We start from the raw sequence: 16044 nt of genomic DNA, 5'->3' as shown, positions 1-16044 counted from the left end.
TTTTTTTTTAATACCTTTTTATTGAGACAAGCACGATACATTGTTAAAAACACCCCGGCTGCTTCAGCCGGTCAAAAGTTAAAATGACTTGATTTGAACTAAATCGTCAAGCACCCCCATCCACGCGGGTGGGTCTTTCTGCACTCGGTACTCATCACGTATATAACATACACTTTCCACAAAGTTTTCCTTTGTAGTTCGGACGTTTACATCTGCATTGCGTACCGCCATTCGAGTTTTCCATAAACTATGGAGGCCGAGGAGCATAATCATGTCGTAAGGGACACCTCTGTCATCTGTGTCTGTTGGTAAGTAGCGGATTCCAATCGGTGTTAAAGGTAATTCCTTTTTTAGTGTACGTTGCAGGACACCCCAATAGAAGATCACGTCCCAACATTCAATGAACACATGTTCAACGGTTTCTGGCTTTTTGCACAGCAAGCAGTTCGTTGTCCATGGTACAAAAATGCCTTTGTCAGATAGCCATGTCTTTACCTGCAAGGTACCCGTGTGCAGTTTGAAGAAGAATGTCTTTGTACTGGCTTTAACTGGCATCCTTTTAATTCTTTTAAGAACATCTTGTCCTAGGCCTCCAGAGTTTATTATACGATACAGAGGCAATGGCATGATTACATCTATAAGATCTTTGTACAGTTTTTTCCTCTTTACAGTACTGAGATACTCTTGTGAATACCGAACCTTTAACAATTGCACCGAGTCAACTTCTTTCAAATAACCTCTAGCGCCACAAGTTGACAATCTCACAGTGGACACTATAAAATCAGGAAGAGCTCTGCTCAGACGCACCTGCATCATTGAGCGCAGGAAGGGGTCTTTCTGATCCCTCATAAACATAAAACGAGACACAACCTGGCGAACAAACAAATGTGCGAGACCCAGACCACCATTTTGAACTGTTCGAAACAAATTGGTTCTTCTGACCCTCTCCCAACTTGAATTCCAGATAAACACAGCAAATACCCTATGCATTTTTTGCACATTTACACGCGACATAGCCAGAAACTGCAAAACATACCACACTTTGGCAATTAAAAAAATGTTGCATACTGTTGCTCTCGCAAACATCGACAAGTCTCGTCCTTGCCATGCCCTTGCTTTCTCGCTCACTTTTGACGTCGCCTCGTTCTAGTAATCTGCGCTCTTGTTATAGTGCTCGAGAGGCACACCCAAGTGGTTCAACGGCATGTTTGTCCACTGCAGATTCGCGAACAACGGTGGTGTAATTCCCCAGTTTCCGTGCCAAAAGCCCACACTCTTTTCCCAATTGATCTCAGCCCCAGTTTGCTGGCAAAACCGCTTGGCGGCGTCAACACTTTCTTGTACAATCTCGCGGTCACTGCAGAATACAGCAATGTCGTCCGCATACGCAAGAATTTTAACATTAGATGACTGAAACCTGAAGCCATTTATTCGGTCGTTGTTAATAAGACTTAAACAGAAGGGCTCAAGGTAAAGTGCAAAAAGCAATGGTGAAAGCGGGCATCCCTGCCGTACGGAGGACCGCAGAGGGATGGGTTCACACAAGTTCTTATTGACAATTATTTGGACTGTACAGCTGCTGTAAACCATTTTAAGCCCGTCTTGTATTATGCTGCCCACATTTACATGTTCCAAAACTGAGTACAAGACGTCGTGCGCCACGCGATCAAACGCCTTCGACAGGTCTAGCTGTACCATTGCAACTCGGCCACCGAAGACATCACAGCACTCAAGGATACTTCGAGCGATGTGCACATTTGTGCAGATGGTACGCCCTTTCACTCCGCACGCTTGGTGCGGTCCAACTAGATCCGTGATGACACTCTGTAAACTTTTGCCAACAATCTTCATATAGATCTTATAGTCGACATTTGTGAGGGTTATCGGGCGATAAGCCCCCACAGATAGCATTTTTTCTCGGTCACATGTTTTGGGGATAAGCACAATGTGGGCAGTAGAGAAGGAAGGTGGCATTTGTTTTACATTGTATGCTTCTGCAATCATATCGTATAGCAGCGGGCTGACTTCTTCTCTGAATGTTTTATAGAAAGCAGCGCCTAACCCATCAGGTCCTGGTGTTTTCCCAAGTGGCAAGTCCTCAATAGCCTTCTGAACTTCCTCTAAGCTAATAGGCTGTTCTAAGCGCGCACGTTTCTCTTCGTCTAATCGAGGCATGAGGTGCAAAAATTCGTCCCACAGACTGCCCTTTGCGCTTCTGTCATTCCCTATCAGTTCTTTGTAATGCTCAACAAACACTCGCTCGATTTCTTCGCGGTCGGTCGTTATTCTGTTGCGGTAGCGGATGTGTTGAATTTCATTTTGTGCTGAATATCTTCTTTCATCACACAATGCACGCTTATTCGGCACTTCACCAGACCACAACTTTTCGGTGCGCGCCCTTATCACAGCCGCTCGGTACTTATCTGCCTCCAGAGCTTCTAGCTGGCTTTTGACTTCTCGGATTTCTTTTATGTACAAACCGGGCACTACTGTTTCCATACTTGTCAAAAAGTCTAATTTGCACTCCAATTCTTTGACTCGTTTCTTTTCGCTTTGATGAAGGATAGTTCCTCGTTCTATCGCTTTCATCTTGACTGTGTTCTTAAAATTTTCCCACTTATCTGCGCAGCTTGCTGATTTGACGCAAGGCATTTTGATTAAGTCTATAATTTGTTTAACAAAGGTTTCATCCTCCAGCAGTTTAACATTAAATTTCCAAAGTTTCCAGTTGAAACGAGTCCTAATATGTTTCTTCCCAAAGCTTACAATAACAAGGCTGTGATCGCTGAAAGAAACATGTTTCACTTCATGTTTGGAACACATTGTCACAAATCCTATGCTTGCGTATACTCTATCTAGTCTTGCATTGCTACCGCGTTGGAAGTGCGTAAAACATGGCTGCGAGCCTTGAAGCAACACCCAGCCCAGATCTTCCATGTCGTGTTCTTGAATTATTGCATCGAGATACTGCGCACTCTGATCACGCACAGGGGTGATCGGCACTCGATCCTCTGGCATGCAGACACAGTTAAAATCACCCATCAAAACGACGCTTCTCTCGCAGTTCAAAAACACTTTGACCTTTTCAAAAAAACTAACACGTTCCTTGTAATTGTTAGGGGCATACACACAAATCACTCTCCAAGAGCATCCAGAAAGGGTGAAATCGACAACCAGTAACCGACCCTCTTCGGATGTGACAATGGTTTCATTCCCAATTCCAAGATTATTTCTCAAAAATAACGCGCAACCTCCGGACTTTCCAACCGCGTGACATACGCAGACATTATATCGGGACCGAAAAATTTCAACCATGCGATCTGTGTGTTCCTCGCTCTCAATCTTAGTTTCTTGTCATGCGATTATATCCAATTCATTTTCTAAAAAGAGGCGGTTGACCTGACACTGGCGCTTCCTCGCCGCCAGTCCACGCACGTTCAGCGTGGCTACGCGTAGTGGCAGTTGAATCTTTTGTTCATTTTTAAAGGCACCCACTGCTCGCGCAGTGCTCACCTCAGGGTACCGTGGCGCTGGAGGGGGTTCCGCGTGTTGGAGCTCAACAAAGCGCACCGCCTCGCAGCGATCACACGCACTTTCACATTCCATGGCCAAAGTTTGACGGTCAAGCTCACAGTTCCCTTCTATGGTATATCGTCTCCACCATATGGCACGCTAATCCGGAAACCGACGGCAGCGCACAACAGCTGTAGGAGCGCTATTCAGGCGCCTCTACCGCAGGTCGTATGTCTGGTGGAATATTTGGTCTTGGCCTGTAGGGCGACCGTCGCGTCATTACCGCCTTGGTGGGCGGCTCCTCCGCGGGTGCTCCATCAGTTTGTCGGTCATCTTTCACAGTTCCGAGGTAAGCGCGTTTTGTGGCAGTGACAGCAGCCTCTTCCAATGAGACATCATTATGGGGGTGTTCGACGTGAGATTCGTCAAGTGTGCTAGCAGGGGCTCTGAGAGTAGGCGGCTGCTTTCCTTGGCTCGTCTTTTCCTCGGAGACGAGTTGCGGTACTGGAGGTGCCTCGGCCAGACTTGTGCCGCTAGGCCCAACACTTGAAGGCTGCGTGCTCTTCTCGACGGTTGCTGCTTTGCTTCCAGCTGCCCTTGATGCTTCCTCAGCCTCCCCCTCGTCCATAACGTGTTCAATCACATCGACGTTCCTTCCTGGCCCGGTCTTGCTTGCGTACGTAGGTACACATTCACTTTCATCGTGACCAAACCGGCGACAGCGCGAGCACCGCGGTACCCGGCAGTCGCGGCGAATATGGCCTTTCCCTTGGCAGCGGAGGCAGAGCAGGGGTCTCCCAGCTACAACCAATAGTGCAGGTTCACCGGCTATTCGCAGTTGGTGAGGTATGTCTTCAACTGTCACTTTGGATTTGAGCTTCAGGCTTAGTACACGGGTCGTTGACCCTTTTTCTGTGACGCCCTGCACACGCCAGCGCTCCTTCGACAACTCGGTCACCTCGCCGTACGGAAGGAAGGCCGCACGCACTTCTTCATCAGTTACGTTGTGTAGGACCCAGTGCACTTTAACGCGAACCTCTTGCTTGTTGGGGTCAATCACGAGACACCGGTGCTCCTTCACCGTCATGCTCCCGGCAGCAAGCACTTTCTTAACGTCTTCTGTGTTCTTAAACGTGACTGCCCACACATGATTCATTTGAAATGCTCCCAAGGCCACAACCTTGGGTAGCAATTCCAAACGGGCCAGGGCATCCCTGTAGTCCTCAACCCTATACGGCCGCGCTCGAACGTCGCCGTGCAAAAATACGGTATTAAAAACAATACGACCTGTTGGGAGGTGGGGCAGCATAACTTCGTAGCCTGTGTCGTTATCTTCAGCAGTAAACCTGTTTCCGCGGCTCGGCTGAGCCGCTAACACCGCTCCGTAGGAGCACATACACATCCGTTCACAGTGGTGGCCGGAAGTGGCCTCACTACACCAGCGGCGCGATGGTTTCTCCAGGACGCAGAATATTTTCTGCTCACGCTCATCTCAAATAGTGCGATATCGTGCTGTGAAGCTTGGAGCCGCGCAAAATGAAGAGCGTCTGTGTCCACTGACATTAGGCTATAAACTAAAAGGAGGGCAGAAAGGCAATTATCCGTGCGCCGCCCGGGAATCGAACCCGGGTCGCAAGAATGAGAATCTTGCATGATACCACTACACCAGCGGTGCGATGGTTTCTCCAGGACGCAGAATATTTTTTTTTCTTTATTGCCGGTCCTCGGCTTTCACAAAACAACGACAAAAACAAAAAACAAAATATGTACACAGTTATACAAGAAGCGAAATCCCCAAGAGAGGAGCAAGCTTTGTCACATTAAAATTCTCTGAGTGTTGTCAAAGGCTCTAGCCTTGAAAGCCACTTAGGGACAGGATTCCGTATCTTCTGTATTTCTACAAACTTGCAGATGCTCTCTCGAAAATATATACGCGCTGGACGCGCTTCGGGATCACAGTAGTACCCGGCCATACGAGAGCGCCATATACTGTGGAGGCCCACCAGCATGACTAGATCGAACGGGATCCCACCCTCATTTTTTGTTGGCAAGTACCTAATTCCATGTGAATGCAACGGGAGCTGTTTCTGCATGGTCCTCTGTAGCACGTCCCAAAAATAAACCCCTTCCCAACAGTGCAAAAAAACATGGTCTATGGTTTCCGGTTGCTTGCAGATTAAGCAGTTTGGTCCCCACGGTAGAAACATCTCTTTTTCTTCCAAAAAAGATTTGACGGGTAAAGTTCCAGTGTGCACTTTAAAGAAAAAACTCTTGACTTCCGGCGATACATTCATTTTTTTAACCCTTTGCAACACATTACCGCCGGGGCCTCCACAGTACAATGCCCTGTACAACAGCACCGGAAAGATAACATCGCACACATCTCTGTACAACGTTTTCCTTGTTGCGCTGCTCAAATATTCCTTTGAAAACCGAGTAGTTAAGAATCTGACGCTGGTTACTATCTCTCTGAAATAGCCAAAAATGCCTCCTGTCATGCATTTTGTTGCAACTACATACTCTGGCAAGGCTCGCCCTAGCCTTACTTGGCACACTGTGCGCAGGAAAGGATCTTCAACATCACGGAAAAACAGAAATCTGTTTACCAGTTGCCTCACAAATAAGTGTCCCAGCCCTAGGCCTCCGTCTTTGACCCGTCTGAACAAGTTTGTCCGCATGCACCTTTCCCAGCTAGAGGCCCATACAAAAACCGCAAAAATTCGATGTACCTTTTGTATGTTAATTCGCGAGCAGTGGAGCACTTGCATCACATACCACAGTTTACTAATAAAAAACAGGTTACACACAGTGGCTCTTGCAAACACGGATAAATGAGTACCTTTCCACTTTTCTGCTTTTTCTTGTGTCTCTTGTGCCTGCACCTTCCAATACTGTTAAGTATCTCTGTAAAATTCCAACGGGACTCCAAGGTACTTTACAGGGGTCGTACACCAGGTCACATTAGCAAAAGTGTGAGGAGTATCCGGCCATTCTCCGTGCCATAACCCCACGCACTTTCCACAGTTCACCTTGCTTCCCGTCACCAAACTAAATCTTTTAACACCTTCTACCGCACTGCTAATGCTATCCTTTGAGACACAGAAAATTGCTACTTCATCTGCATATGCTAGGACTTTCACTTCCGCTTCATGCAGCCGAAAACCATGAACAGCATTATTCTGTATTATGTGCAAGCACAAAGTTTCAACATACATACAAAACAAGAGTGGACTGAGGGGGCAACCCTGACGCACCGAGCGTTCCACGTTAATGGGGGCCCCCAACGATTTATTAACAATTAACTTTGTAGTGCCGTGTCGGTACGCCATGGCCACACCCTCAGTAATAATACAACCTACATTGATATGATCTAAGATAGAGAACAAAATCTCATGAGCAACACAGTCAAACGCTTTTTCAAGATCTAGCTGGAGAATTGCCACAGGTACCCCAGTGACATCGCTACACTCCAGCACACACCTTGCCTTATGAATATTGTAAGCAATAGACCTGTTCTTTATGCCACATGTTTGATGAGGGCCAACAATTCCTTTAATAACACTCTGAAGCCTCGCCGCCAACACTTTCATGAATATTTTATAATCGACGTTCGTTAGTGAGATCGGCCTATATGCATTAACCTGTCTGAGTTTTATAGGATCATCTGTTTTAGGGATGAGGACGGTATGGGCCGCACCGTAAGACGGGGGCAACTCCTTACGATCATAGGCACCATTAAACAGCAAAGTCAAAAGTGGGGTTAATTCCGTTTTAAACGCTTTGTAAAAAGCTGCACTTAACCCATCTGGGCCAGGAGACTTTCCCGGGTTCAAGTTCTCTATTGCTTGTTCAACTTCTTTTTCACTAATTCGTCTCTCCAAGCTTTCCTTTCGGGATTCATCGAGCCTAGGCATAGCGCCGAGAAACTCGCCTTTAAATCTGTGCACGTCAACTTCATGTTGTGCGAACAACGCCTGATAGTAATCAAAGAAAGCATGATGGATGCGATCGCTATCGGTCACTAACCCACCCGCTCCTTCGATCTCCTGAATTTCGTTGCGTCGAGCGTGCGCTTTTTCCATTCCTAAAGCCCGCTTAGTGGGCGTCTCCCCTGCAACCAATTCTTCCGCTCTCGCCCTCACTATCGCCCCTCGATATCGGTCTTCCTCGATAAGTTCAAGCTTTTGCTTTGTTTTCTTAATATCTTCCTTACCTATGCCGGTCGTTTTACATTCCTGCGCCAACAATTTTTCAAGTATATCTCTCAGCTGTTTTTCCTGTAATCTTTCCTGGTGCTTTAGCAAAGTAGACCGCTCAATGGCCTTCATCTTAAATTCTTCTTTGGCTAGTACCCACTGGAGCCCGATTTCGTTTTGACACTCATTTACTATTTTGGTAATTTTTTCCGTCACATACTCAGTGAAAATTTGGTCTTTTAGCAGTTTACAATTTAATTTCCACAGCTCCCATGAAAATCCACTGGCTCGCTTCCTTTTGCCTAGAGTGCATATCACTGCACAGTGATCTAAAAGGCCACTGGTAAAACTCGGTATTTTTGACACTTTGGTATTAGGTCCAGTGACATATAAATCCTGTCGAGGCGAGCATGACTAATACCTTGAAAGTGGGTGTATTGCACACTAAGTTCACCGTCTAAACACTCCGCCACATCATCTAATGCATATTCATCTATCAGTCGTGACAATAAGTCTGTACTTCTGTCCCTGAAGGCTCGGGTGCTGCTTTTATCGCGAGCCGCCAGAACACAATTGAAATCGCCCATGAGCACTATCTGTTTCTCACTAGATATTCTTTATTTCTCTTTCAAAAAATGAAAGAAGGAACTGCGACAAAAGGCGGTTAGGCCTGACGGGGTCACAGTTCCCCATACAGTTCACAGCGGCGCGCAACGCGGAAAACAAACGATAACAGAAAATTACAGCAAACGTGGTAATTTATCATACTGGAGTAAAACCTAAAAAAAAGGAACAGTGTACACTGTACACTCAAAAAGAAACAACAGCATATGGCACACAAAACACGGAAAAGAAAAAAAAATTGTACAGTAACATAACATGATGAAAATTTGCATTTGTCAAATACAAAACCAGACTAAACAATTATTCCACTTCGGAGAATATCAACTGCTTTTTTATGTCTCTTTTAAATCTGCGTTTAGAGAGATGGAACATTGAACATAGGGATGGGCTTTTGAGAATAGTTGGAACCTGGTAATTAAGCTTCTGTTTACCGTAATTTGTCCTTGTTTTTGGGACGAGGTTTCTCTGTTGTCTGAGAGGGTATTTAGTAGGAAATCGATTAGGAGAGACGAAGGAAAGCCTATTGCTATGGATATGTTGTAACAAGCGGTATGTGTAGACTCGGTTAGCTTGAAGTAGATTATGTTTTTGGTATAGAGGTGATGTTGGTAAGTGTTCCGGTCTTCCATGATAACCCTCAATAGCCCGGAGTGCCTTTTTTTGCAGAATCAAAAGCTTGTGATAATTGCTATTTGTTGTGGTGCCCCACACCAGTGCACAATAAGATAACTTAGAAAAAAATAGAGCATAATACATAGATACTTTTAATGAAACAGGTAAAAGGTCACTGGTCCTGTAGAGACAGCCAACAGTTCTGCTAAGATCTGTGGCAAGTTTAGAAATATGTGTATTCCAGGATAGGTGTTCATTGAACCAGACACCGAGAAACTTCTGAGTGGTTACCTGCTGTATTTGTTTGTTAGCATACCTTATATCAAGTGAGTAATGGATTGGGGCGTTGATAGGTCTGAAAATAATATTACTAGTCTTGGACAAGTTTAAGCTAAATTGATTTGCCTGCATCCAAGCGTGCAATTTTACCATGTAGTCATTTACAGTAGTTTCTAAATCTGGCAGAGTTCGGGCTGTGAAAAATATATTCGTATCATCAGCATACATGACCAAATCAGGTGAATCAGGTATGTTACAAACATCATTTATGTAAACTAAAAATAAAAATGGGCCTAAAATAGATCCCTGCGGCACACCTTGAGTAACACACAAGAAATCTGAAACAAAATTATTGCATTTGACATATTGAGGTCTGTTGCTCAAGTAACTTCTAAGCAGGCTCAAGGAAGTACCTCGTATTCCATATCTAGTTAGTTTGCCTAAAAGAATTTCATGCTGCACGCAATCAAAAGCCTTTCGGAGGTCCAAGAACAAACCAAGTGTATATGCTTGGGACTCAATGTTGTCAATAACTTTCTCTTTAACAGCAAGTAAGGCTTGTTCAGTCGATCTATTCTTTAAGAAACCATACTGGGACGGATTAATTATATTATGAGCACTGAAGAACTTTTCCATTCTGCTGTGGATGGCTCCTTCGAATACCTTAGAAAATACAGATAATACGGAAATTGGTCGATAATTCGTAACATCATTTCTATTTCCTCCTTTATATACTGGGCACACCCGGGCTATTTTTAGTTCATCTGGAAACACACCGATGTGAAAGTTAGATTTATAATATAAGCTAGAACGTCGCAAATTGATACCGATACATACTTTAACGGTATGGCTTTGATGCCGTCATGGCCGGCGGAAACGTTTTTTATTTTACCAATATAAAGAGCTACTTCTTGTGGAACCACAGGCAACAGCACAATAGAATTAGATAAAGGTTCAATGAGGTCACGCATGGAGGGGTTTGATAAAGATTGATCAAAAGTGGGTTTACCAGCTTCAATGAAAAAGTGGTTTATGGTGTTTACTATATCAGTTCCACTGGTCTTGGAATCAGATATAAGAATTTCTGCGTTATCTCTGCACTTCTGCTTGTCTAGTAATTCGTTTATCTCATGCCAAACTTTCTTGCGGTCGTTATATATTCTCGAGAAGCGTTCTATATAGTAAGCCGTTTTTGCTGCCTTGAGGTCTTTGTTTAATTTATTTCGGAATTTCTTGAACTCAAAAAAAGGTTTGCATCACGAGTGCATACAAAGTTATGGTACATTTTATTTTTAACCTGTATTCGTTTATATAACTGCTTATTGACCCATGGCTTTCTGGACTTTCGAAAGCTTTGCTTAACTTGAATTAAAGGAAATGCAGCATTATAACATTCGGTGAACTTTGCAAGAAATGTAGTATATGACAAGTTGACATCAGATATGTAATATATATTGTCCCAACTAGTGTTTTCGATTAGAGTTCGAAATTTAAAAAGGTTTGTCTCACTAATATCCCTAGTTACCTTCTCGGCGCGTTTGGATACAATTTTATTGCGGTTCATAGGAAGAAAACAAAAAATCGGGATGTGGTCGCTAATTTCAGAAGATAACAGGCCAGCATCCGTTTGAGGAAACATCGTATTTGTGACGCAAACATCCAAAAGAGAAGCTGTATCAATGGTAACTCTAGTTGGTATAGGTATAGCATTTATACAACAATAAGATGCTATAATGTTATTGAATTCATGTGTGTTACAATCATCATGCATTAGGTTAATATTAACATCACCCATTATTACAAAAGGCAACCGGAAATTGGCGAGATAGAGCAGTAAACTTTCAAGAAACTTTAAAAAATGCAGTTTTTTTCCCAGCAGGAGGTCTGTATATCACAACCACAATGATATCGGACAGTGACACAGCTAAACACTCGACATTGGGATCTATCATCGAAATGTCTTCTAGTACCGACTGTGGATAACAGTTTTTCACATAGAAGGCAATACCACCACCTCTCATATTTGGGCGAATGAGCCCATGATGCCGGTAGTTCATGAATGGCAAATGATCATCTTGAGATTTTAACCAAGTTTCGGTAAAGAAAAGCACATCAAACTGCACATTTAATGACCCAAAGAACTCATCAAGACTGTCACGTTTGTTCTTCATACTACGGACGTTAATATGTATGCCAGAGAATCTTCCCATGGAAGTGGCAAACTTGTTGTTAAAGCATCGTGTATCACAATGAATGCAATGGAATGGGCTGTCCACTATCTGTTTCTCACTAGTGCAGTAATATTTCAGGCTCTCAAAAAAGGAACATCTATCCTCCAATTCATTAGGTGCATAAACACAGATAACCCGCCATTCTATATTCTCAAAACCGAAATCACAAATCACGTATCACCCTGTCTCTCCGGAAGCATAAGTCTGCACGTTAAGTCCAGGCAACTTTTTTACAAGAAGGACGCACCCGGCAGAAGTTCCGACTGCATGGCTCACAACGGCATAATACTTCGACGTGAAGCGCTGCGCCATGCTCCCGGTCTCTTCCTCTCCCTCGACTTTGGTCTCTTGAACGGCTAGCACATCGATGTCTCTGTCCGTTATAAGGCGCAACACCTGGTTCTGCTTTTTCTTCGTTGCTAACCCTCTAACATTAAGCGACCCGAATGTCAGAGCAGGGGTTGGATCCATTTTAAAATAGAGTGAAGAGACCGAGAGCATTTGCGCTCACCTTTCGCGTCTAGCACCCGGCTAGACGCCTTTGTTTCCGCCGCAGCCCTCCGGTGCGGCTGCATGGTCTTGCAGCGGCGGTGGCTTATCGCTGGCCCGCTTGTCCCCCAGAAAGTTCGGCTTCGGTCTGAGAGAGGACCGCCTGGACTGGACCGTTTTCGTAGGCGGCTCCACAACGCTTGAAGCTGTTGTTTTGTCCTCTCCATCACCAGTCTGGGCGTGAGGCCGTTTGGCCGAGACATTGCCCGCACGAACATTGCACTGTTGCTGTTGCTCCTCGCTGCTCGTCGAGGTCATCATCACGGGTTCCGTAGCTTCCAAAAAGCTATCTTCCTTCTCCTCAGTATCAGCCCAGTCCGCTACCGAGTCTTTTCCTTCAGGTTGCCTCTCTGCCTCAGTTGACACGTTTGTGTTTCTGCTAGAAGTCCCAGAAGAGACAGTCGCAGCTTCCGACTTGCCTACTTCCTCGACTCCTTTCGCCACTTCCTCCGCCTCTGATACGTCCATCTGGTGTTCAGCTATCTCCTCCCTCGATGCGAGCCCCGTGGCCACCGCATATGTACGGACACACTCACTGTCGACGTGGCCGTACCGCCTGCATTTCGAACACCGGGGCACCTTGCATTCACGTCTAACGTGACCGCTACCACGGCAGCGCAGGCACTGCATAGGCCGCCCAGGCACCAAAACGAGGGCCAACTCACCGGCGACTCGCAGCTGGTGAGGTAGGTCATCAGTCTTAATACCGGGTTTCAGTTTCAGGAGAACTGTTCTCGTTGTTGACCCCTTCTCTTTGACGCCTTGGACGCGCCACCGCTCCCGGGTCACCTCGGTCACGTTACCGAAAGCAGCAAGGGCCGTCCGGATGTCGTCGTCAGCCACACCGTGCAACATCCAGTGCAGCCGCAGCTTCACCTGTTGGTCCTCTGGGTCGATGATGATGCAGCGACGTTCCTTTACTTCTACTTGTTTCAACACGGCCAGCTTCTTCGTTGCTTCAGCGCTGCTGAGGGTGACAGCCCAAACGTGGTTAATCTGGTACGCCCCCAACGCCACAACATCGGGGAGCGCACCAACGTTGGCGAGGGCATCGCGAAAATCTTCCACTTTGTACGGCCTATTGCGCACGTCGCCGTGCAAAAACACGGTGTTTAAAACAACACGTCCTGTAGGCAGCGTCGGCAAAATCAACTCATAGTCCTTATCATCCGTATCCAAATTCCTGTTTCCGCGGCCGGCAAGGGCCGCTGTCGCCGCTCCGCTGGAGCTCATGATTCTGCGACCGTCCCGCTCGGTGGCCGGAAGTAGAATGCAGGACGCAGAATATTTTCCCGCTCACGCTCTTCTCAAATAGTGCGATATCGGGCTGTGAAGCTTGGAGATGCGCAAAATGAAGAGCGTCTGTGTCCACTGACATTAGGCTATAAACTAAAAGGAGGGCACGAAGGCAATTATCCGTGCGCCGCCCGGGAATCGAACGCGGGTCGCAAGAATGGGAATCTTGCATGATACCACTACACCAGCGGCGCGATGGTTTCTCCAGGACGCAGAATATTTTCCTGCTCACGCTCTTCTCAAATAGTGCGATATCGGGCTGTGAAGCTTGGAGATGCGCAAAATGAAGAGCGTCTGTGTCCACTGACATTAGGCTATAAAATAAAAGGAGGGCAGGAAGGCAATTATCCGTGCGCCGCCCGAGAATCGAACCCGGGTCGCAAGAATGGGAATCTTGCATGATACCACTACACCACCGGCTTTTTTTTTTTTTTCTTTATTGCCTGACTTTGACACAAATACAACGAACTGGAAAACAAAACAACAGGAACAAAGGAATAATATATGTACACAAAGCTAGTTCGCGTTGCCTATCCCCCACTGAGGGGCAGGCATTGTCATTTTAAAATTCCTTGAGCACCGTCAAAGGTTCCAGCTTTGACAGCCACTCAGGAGCACATGGTTGCAATTTAAGCACGTCGAGCCATCGCTGCACACTTTCACGGAAATACATTCGGGCTGGCCGTGCATCTGGATCGCAGTGATAACCAGCCATTCGTGCGCGCCATATACTGTGGAGGCACATTAACATAACCTGGTCTAACGGCATATCATCGTGGTTATCCAATGGCAAATACCTAATGCCATGGGAATCAAGTGGCAACTGTTTTTTAATTGTCCTTTGCAGAACATCCCACAAATATACCCCCTCCCAGCAATGCAAAAACACGTGATCTATTGTCTCTGGCTGTTTGCAGATGAGACATTGGGCCCCCCACGGTAGGAAAATACCCTTTTCCTCCATAAATGATTTTACACTCAAAGTACCGGTATGTAGCATAAAGAAAAAAGTTTTAGCTCCCGTAGCAACTTGCATTTTCTTTACGCGTTTTAATACATTACTTCCTGTGCCTCCATAGTATAAAGCTCGGTACAAGGGCACCGGGAACACCACTTCACAAACATCCTTGTATAATGTTCTCCTGTTAACATTACTTAAATACTCTTTCGAAAAACGTGCGCTTAAGAATTTCACGCTCAAAACAATTTCCCTAAAGAATCCAAAAAGAGATCCCGGCATACATTGCGTATAAACTACGAAATCAGACAACGCTCGACCAAGTCTTTGTTGACACACTGTGCGCAGGAATGGATCACTGGCATCCCTAAAAAACATAAACCGGTTGACAATCTGTCGCACAAACAAATGACCCAGACCAAGCCCTCCATGCTTCACCTGCCGGAACAAATTTGTCCGACTGCACCTCTCCCAACTCGAGGCCCAAACAAACACCGCAAAAACTCGATGCAATTTTTGCACATTTACACGGGAGCAATGCAACACTTGCATTACATACCATAACTTACTAATTAAAAACAGGTTGCAAACTGCGGCTCTTGCAAATATTGATAATTGAGCGCTTTTCCATTTCTCCGCTTTTTCACGGGTTTCTCTGACCTGCTCTAGCCAGTAAGGCTCGCTTTCCTTGTAAAATTCCAAGGGCACACCCAAGTACTTTGCAGGCGTTGTAACCCACGACACATTAGCGAAAGTGTCGGGGGTCAGCTGCCAGTCTCCGTGCCAAAATCCCAGGCACTTACCCCAGTTAACTTTACTCCCTGTGACTTTGCTAAAATGTTTTACCACCTCCACTGTCCTCTTTATACTCTCCTTATTCACACAAAAAACCGCAACGTCGTCTGCGTAAGCCAGCAATTTGACTTCTGACTCCTGCAGTCGAAAACCATCAATGTCATTGTTTTGTAGGATGCTTAAACACAATGTTTCAATATAAATGCCGAACAAAAGAGGGCTGAGGGGGCAACCTTGGCGCACCGAACGTCGTACGTTGATGGGGGCCCCCAGTGACTTATTGACAATTAATCTCGTAGTGCAGTTACGGTACGCCAAGGCCACTCCCTCTCGAATAACAGAGCCGACATTAACATGGTCTAATATACTGAACAGAATAGCATGCGTCACACAATCAAAAGCTTTCTCCAAGTCCAACTGCAGTAAAGCAACACACGCATGAGTTGCATCGCAGCATTCGAGCACACTTCTCGCTTTGTGAATGTTCTGAAAGATGGATCGCCCTTTGATACCGCACGTTTGGTGAGGGCCCACTAGTTCGCATATAACCGTTTGTAGTCTGCCAGCAAGCACCTTCATATAAATCTTGTAATCAACGTTTGTCAGAGCAATGGGCCTGTAAGACGACAACTGCCTAAGCTTATCTGGTTGGTCAGTTTTCGGAATAAGTACTGTGTGCGACGATCCGAAAGACGCAGGCAGTGCCTTCAGCTCATACGCTTCATTAAATAAGGCACACAACAAAGGAGATAGCTGTTGCTTGAACGCTTTATAAAAAGCCGCACTCAGGCCATCAGGCCCGGGTGATTTCCCAGGGTTTAAATTTTCTATTGCCTGCTGCACTTCTTTTTCGCTTATTGGCCGCTCCAGTCTTTCTTTTTGTTCGTCATCAATTTTTGGCATCGCGTCAAGAAAGGATTCTTTAAAACGGTCCAAATTAACCTCTCGGGACGAAAATAGCTCTTCATAATACTCCCGGAAAGCTTTCGCG

General features: G+C 45.6%; 3 protein-coding genes and 2 non-coding genes across 5 annotated transcripts; all 5 read right to left on the bottom strand.

The window, feature by feature from the left end:
* Window positions 1-20: 20 nt before the first annotated feature.
* Window positions 21-1135, bottom strand: LOC146187177 (uncharacterized). Its single transcript, XM_084605764.1, has one exon. It carries the CDS (start codon window positions 1084-1086, stop codon window positions 79-81), a length of 1008 nt encoding a protein of 335 aa, XP_084461890.1. The 5' UTR covers window positions 1087-1135; the 3' UTR covers window positions 21-78.
* A 2580-nt stretch (window positions 1136-3715) lies between these two features.
* On the bottom strand, window positions 3716-4909 carry LOC146187176 (uncharacterized). Its single transcript, XM_084608184.1, has one exon. The coding sequence runs from the start codon at window positions 4907-4909 to the stop codon at window positions 3716-3718; it is 1194 nt and encodes a 397-aa protein (XP_084464310.1).
* Window positions 4910-5117: 208 nt separating this feature from the next.
* Window positions 5118-5188, bottom strand: TRNAE-CUC (transfer RNA glutamic acid (anticodon CUC)). The gene has a single exon. It is a non-coding gene; the product is annotated as a tRNA-Glu (tRNA).
* A 145-nt stretch (window positions 5189-5333) lies between these two features.
* On the bottom strand, window positions 5334-6401 carry LOC146187174 (uncharacterized). Its single transcript, XM_084605763.1, has one exon. The coding sequence runs from the start codon at window positions 6279-6281 to the stop codon at window positions 5334-5336; it is 948 nt and encodes a 315-aa protein (XP_084461889.1). The 5' UTR covers window positions 6282-6401.
* A 7022-nt stretch (window positions 6402-13423) lies between these two features.
* On the bottom strand, window positions 13424-13494 carry TRNAG-CCC (transfer RNA glycine (anticodon CCC)). Its single transcript has one exon. It is a non-coding gene; the product is annotated as a tRNA-Gly (tRNA).
* Between the last annotated feature and the right edge of the window lie 2550 nt (window positions 13495-16044).

Source organism: Amblyomma maculatum, chromosome 6 (assembly GCF_055883805.1).
Source record: "Amblyomma maculatum isolate TAMU_Amacu chromosome 6, ASM5588380v1, whole genome shotgun sequence".
In the NCBI taxonomy this organism is placed as follows: domain Eukaryota; kingdom Metazoa; phylum Arthropoda; class Arachnida; order Ixodida; family Ixodidae; genus Amblyomma; species Amblyomma maculatum.
The sequence above is the reverse complement of the archived record's forward strand: the minus strand, read 5'-3'. Positions and strand labels throughout refer to the sequence as shown.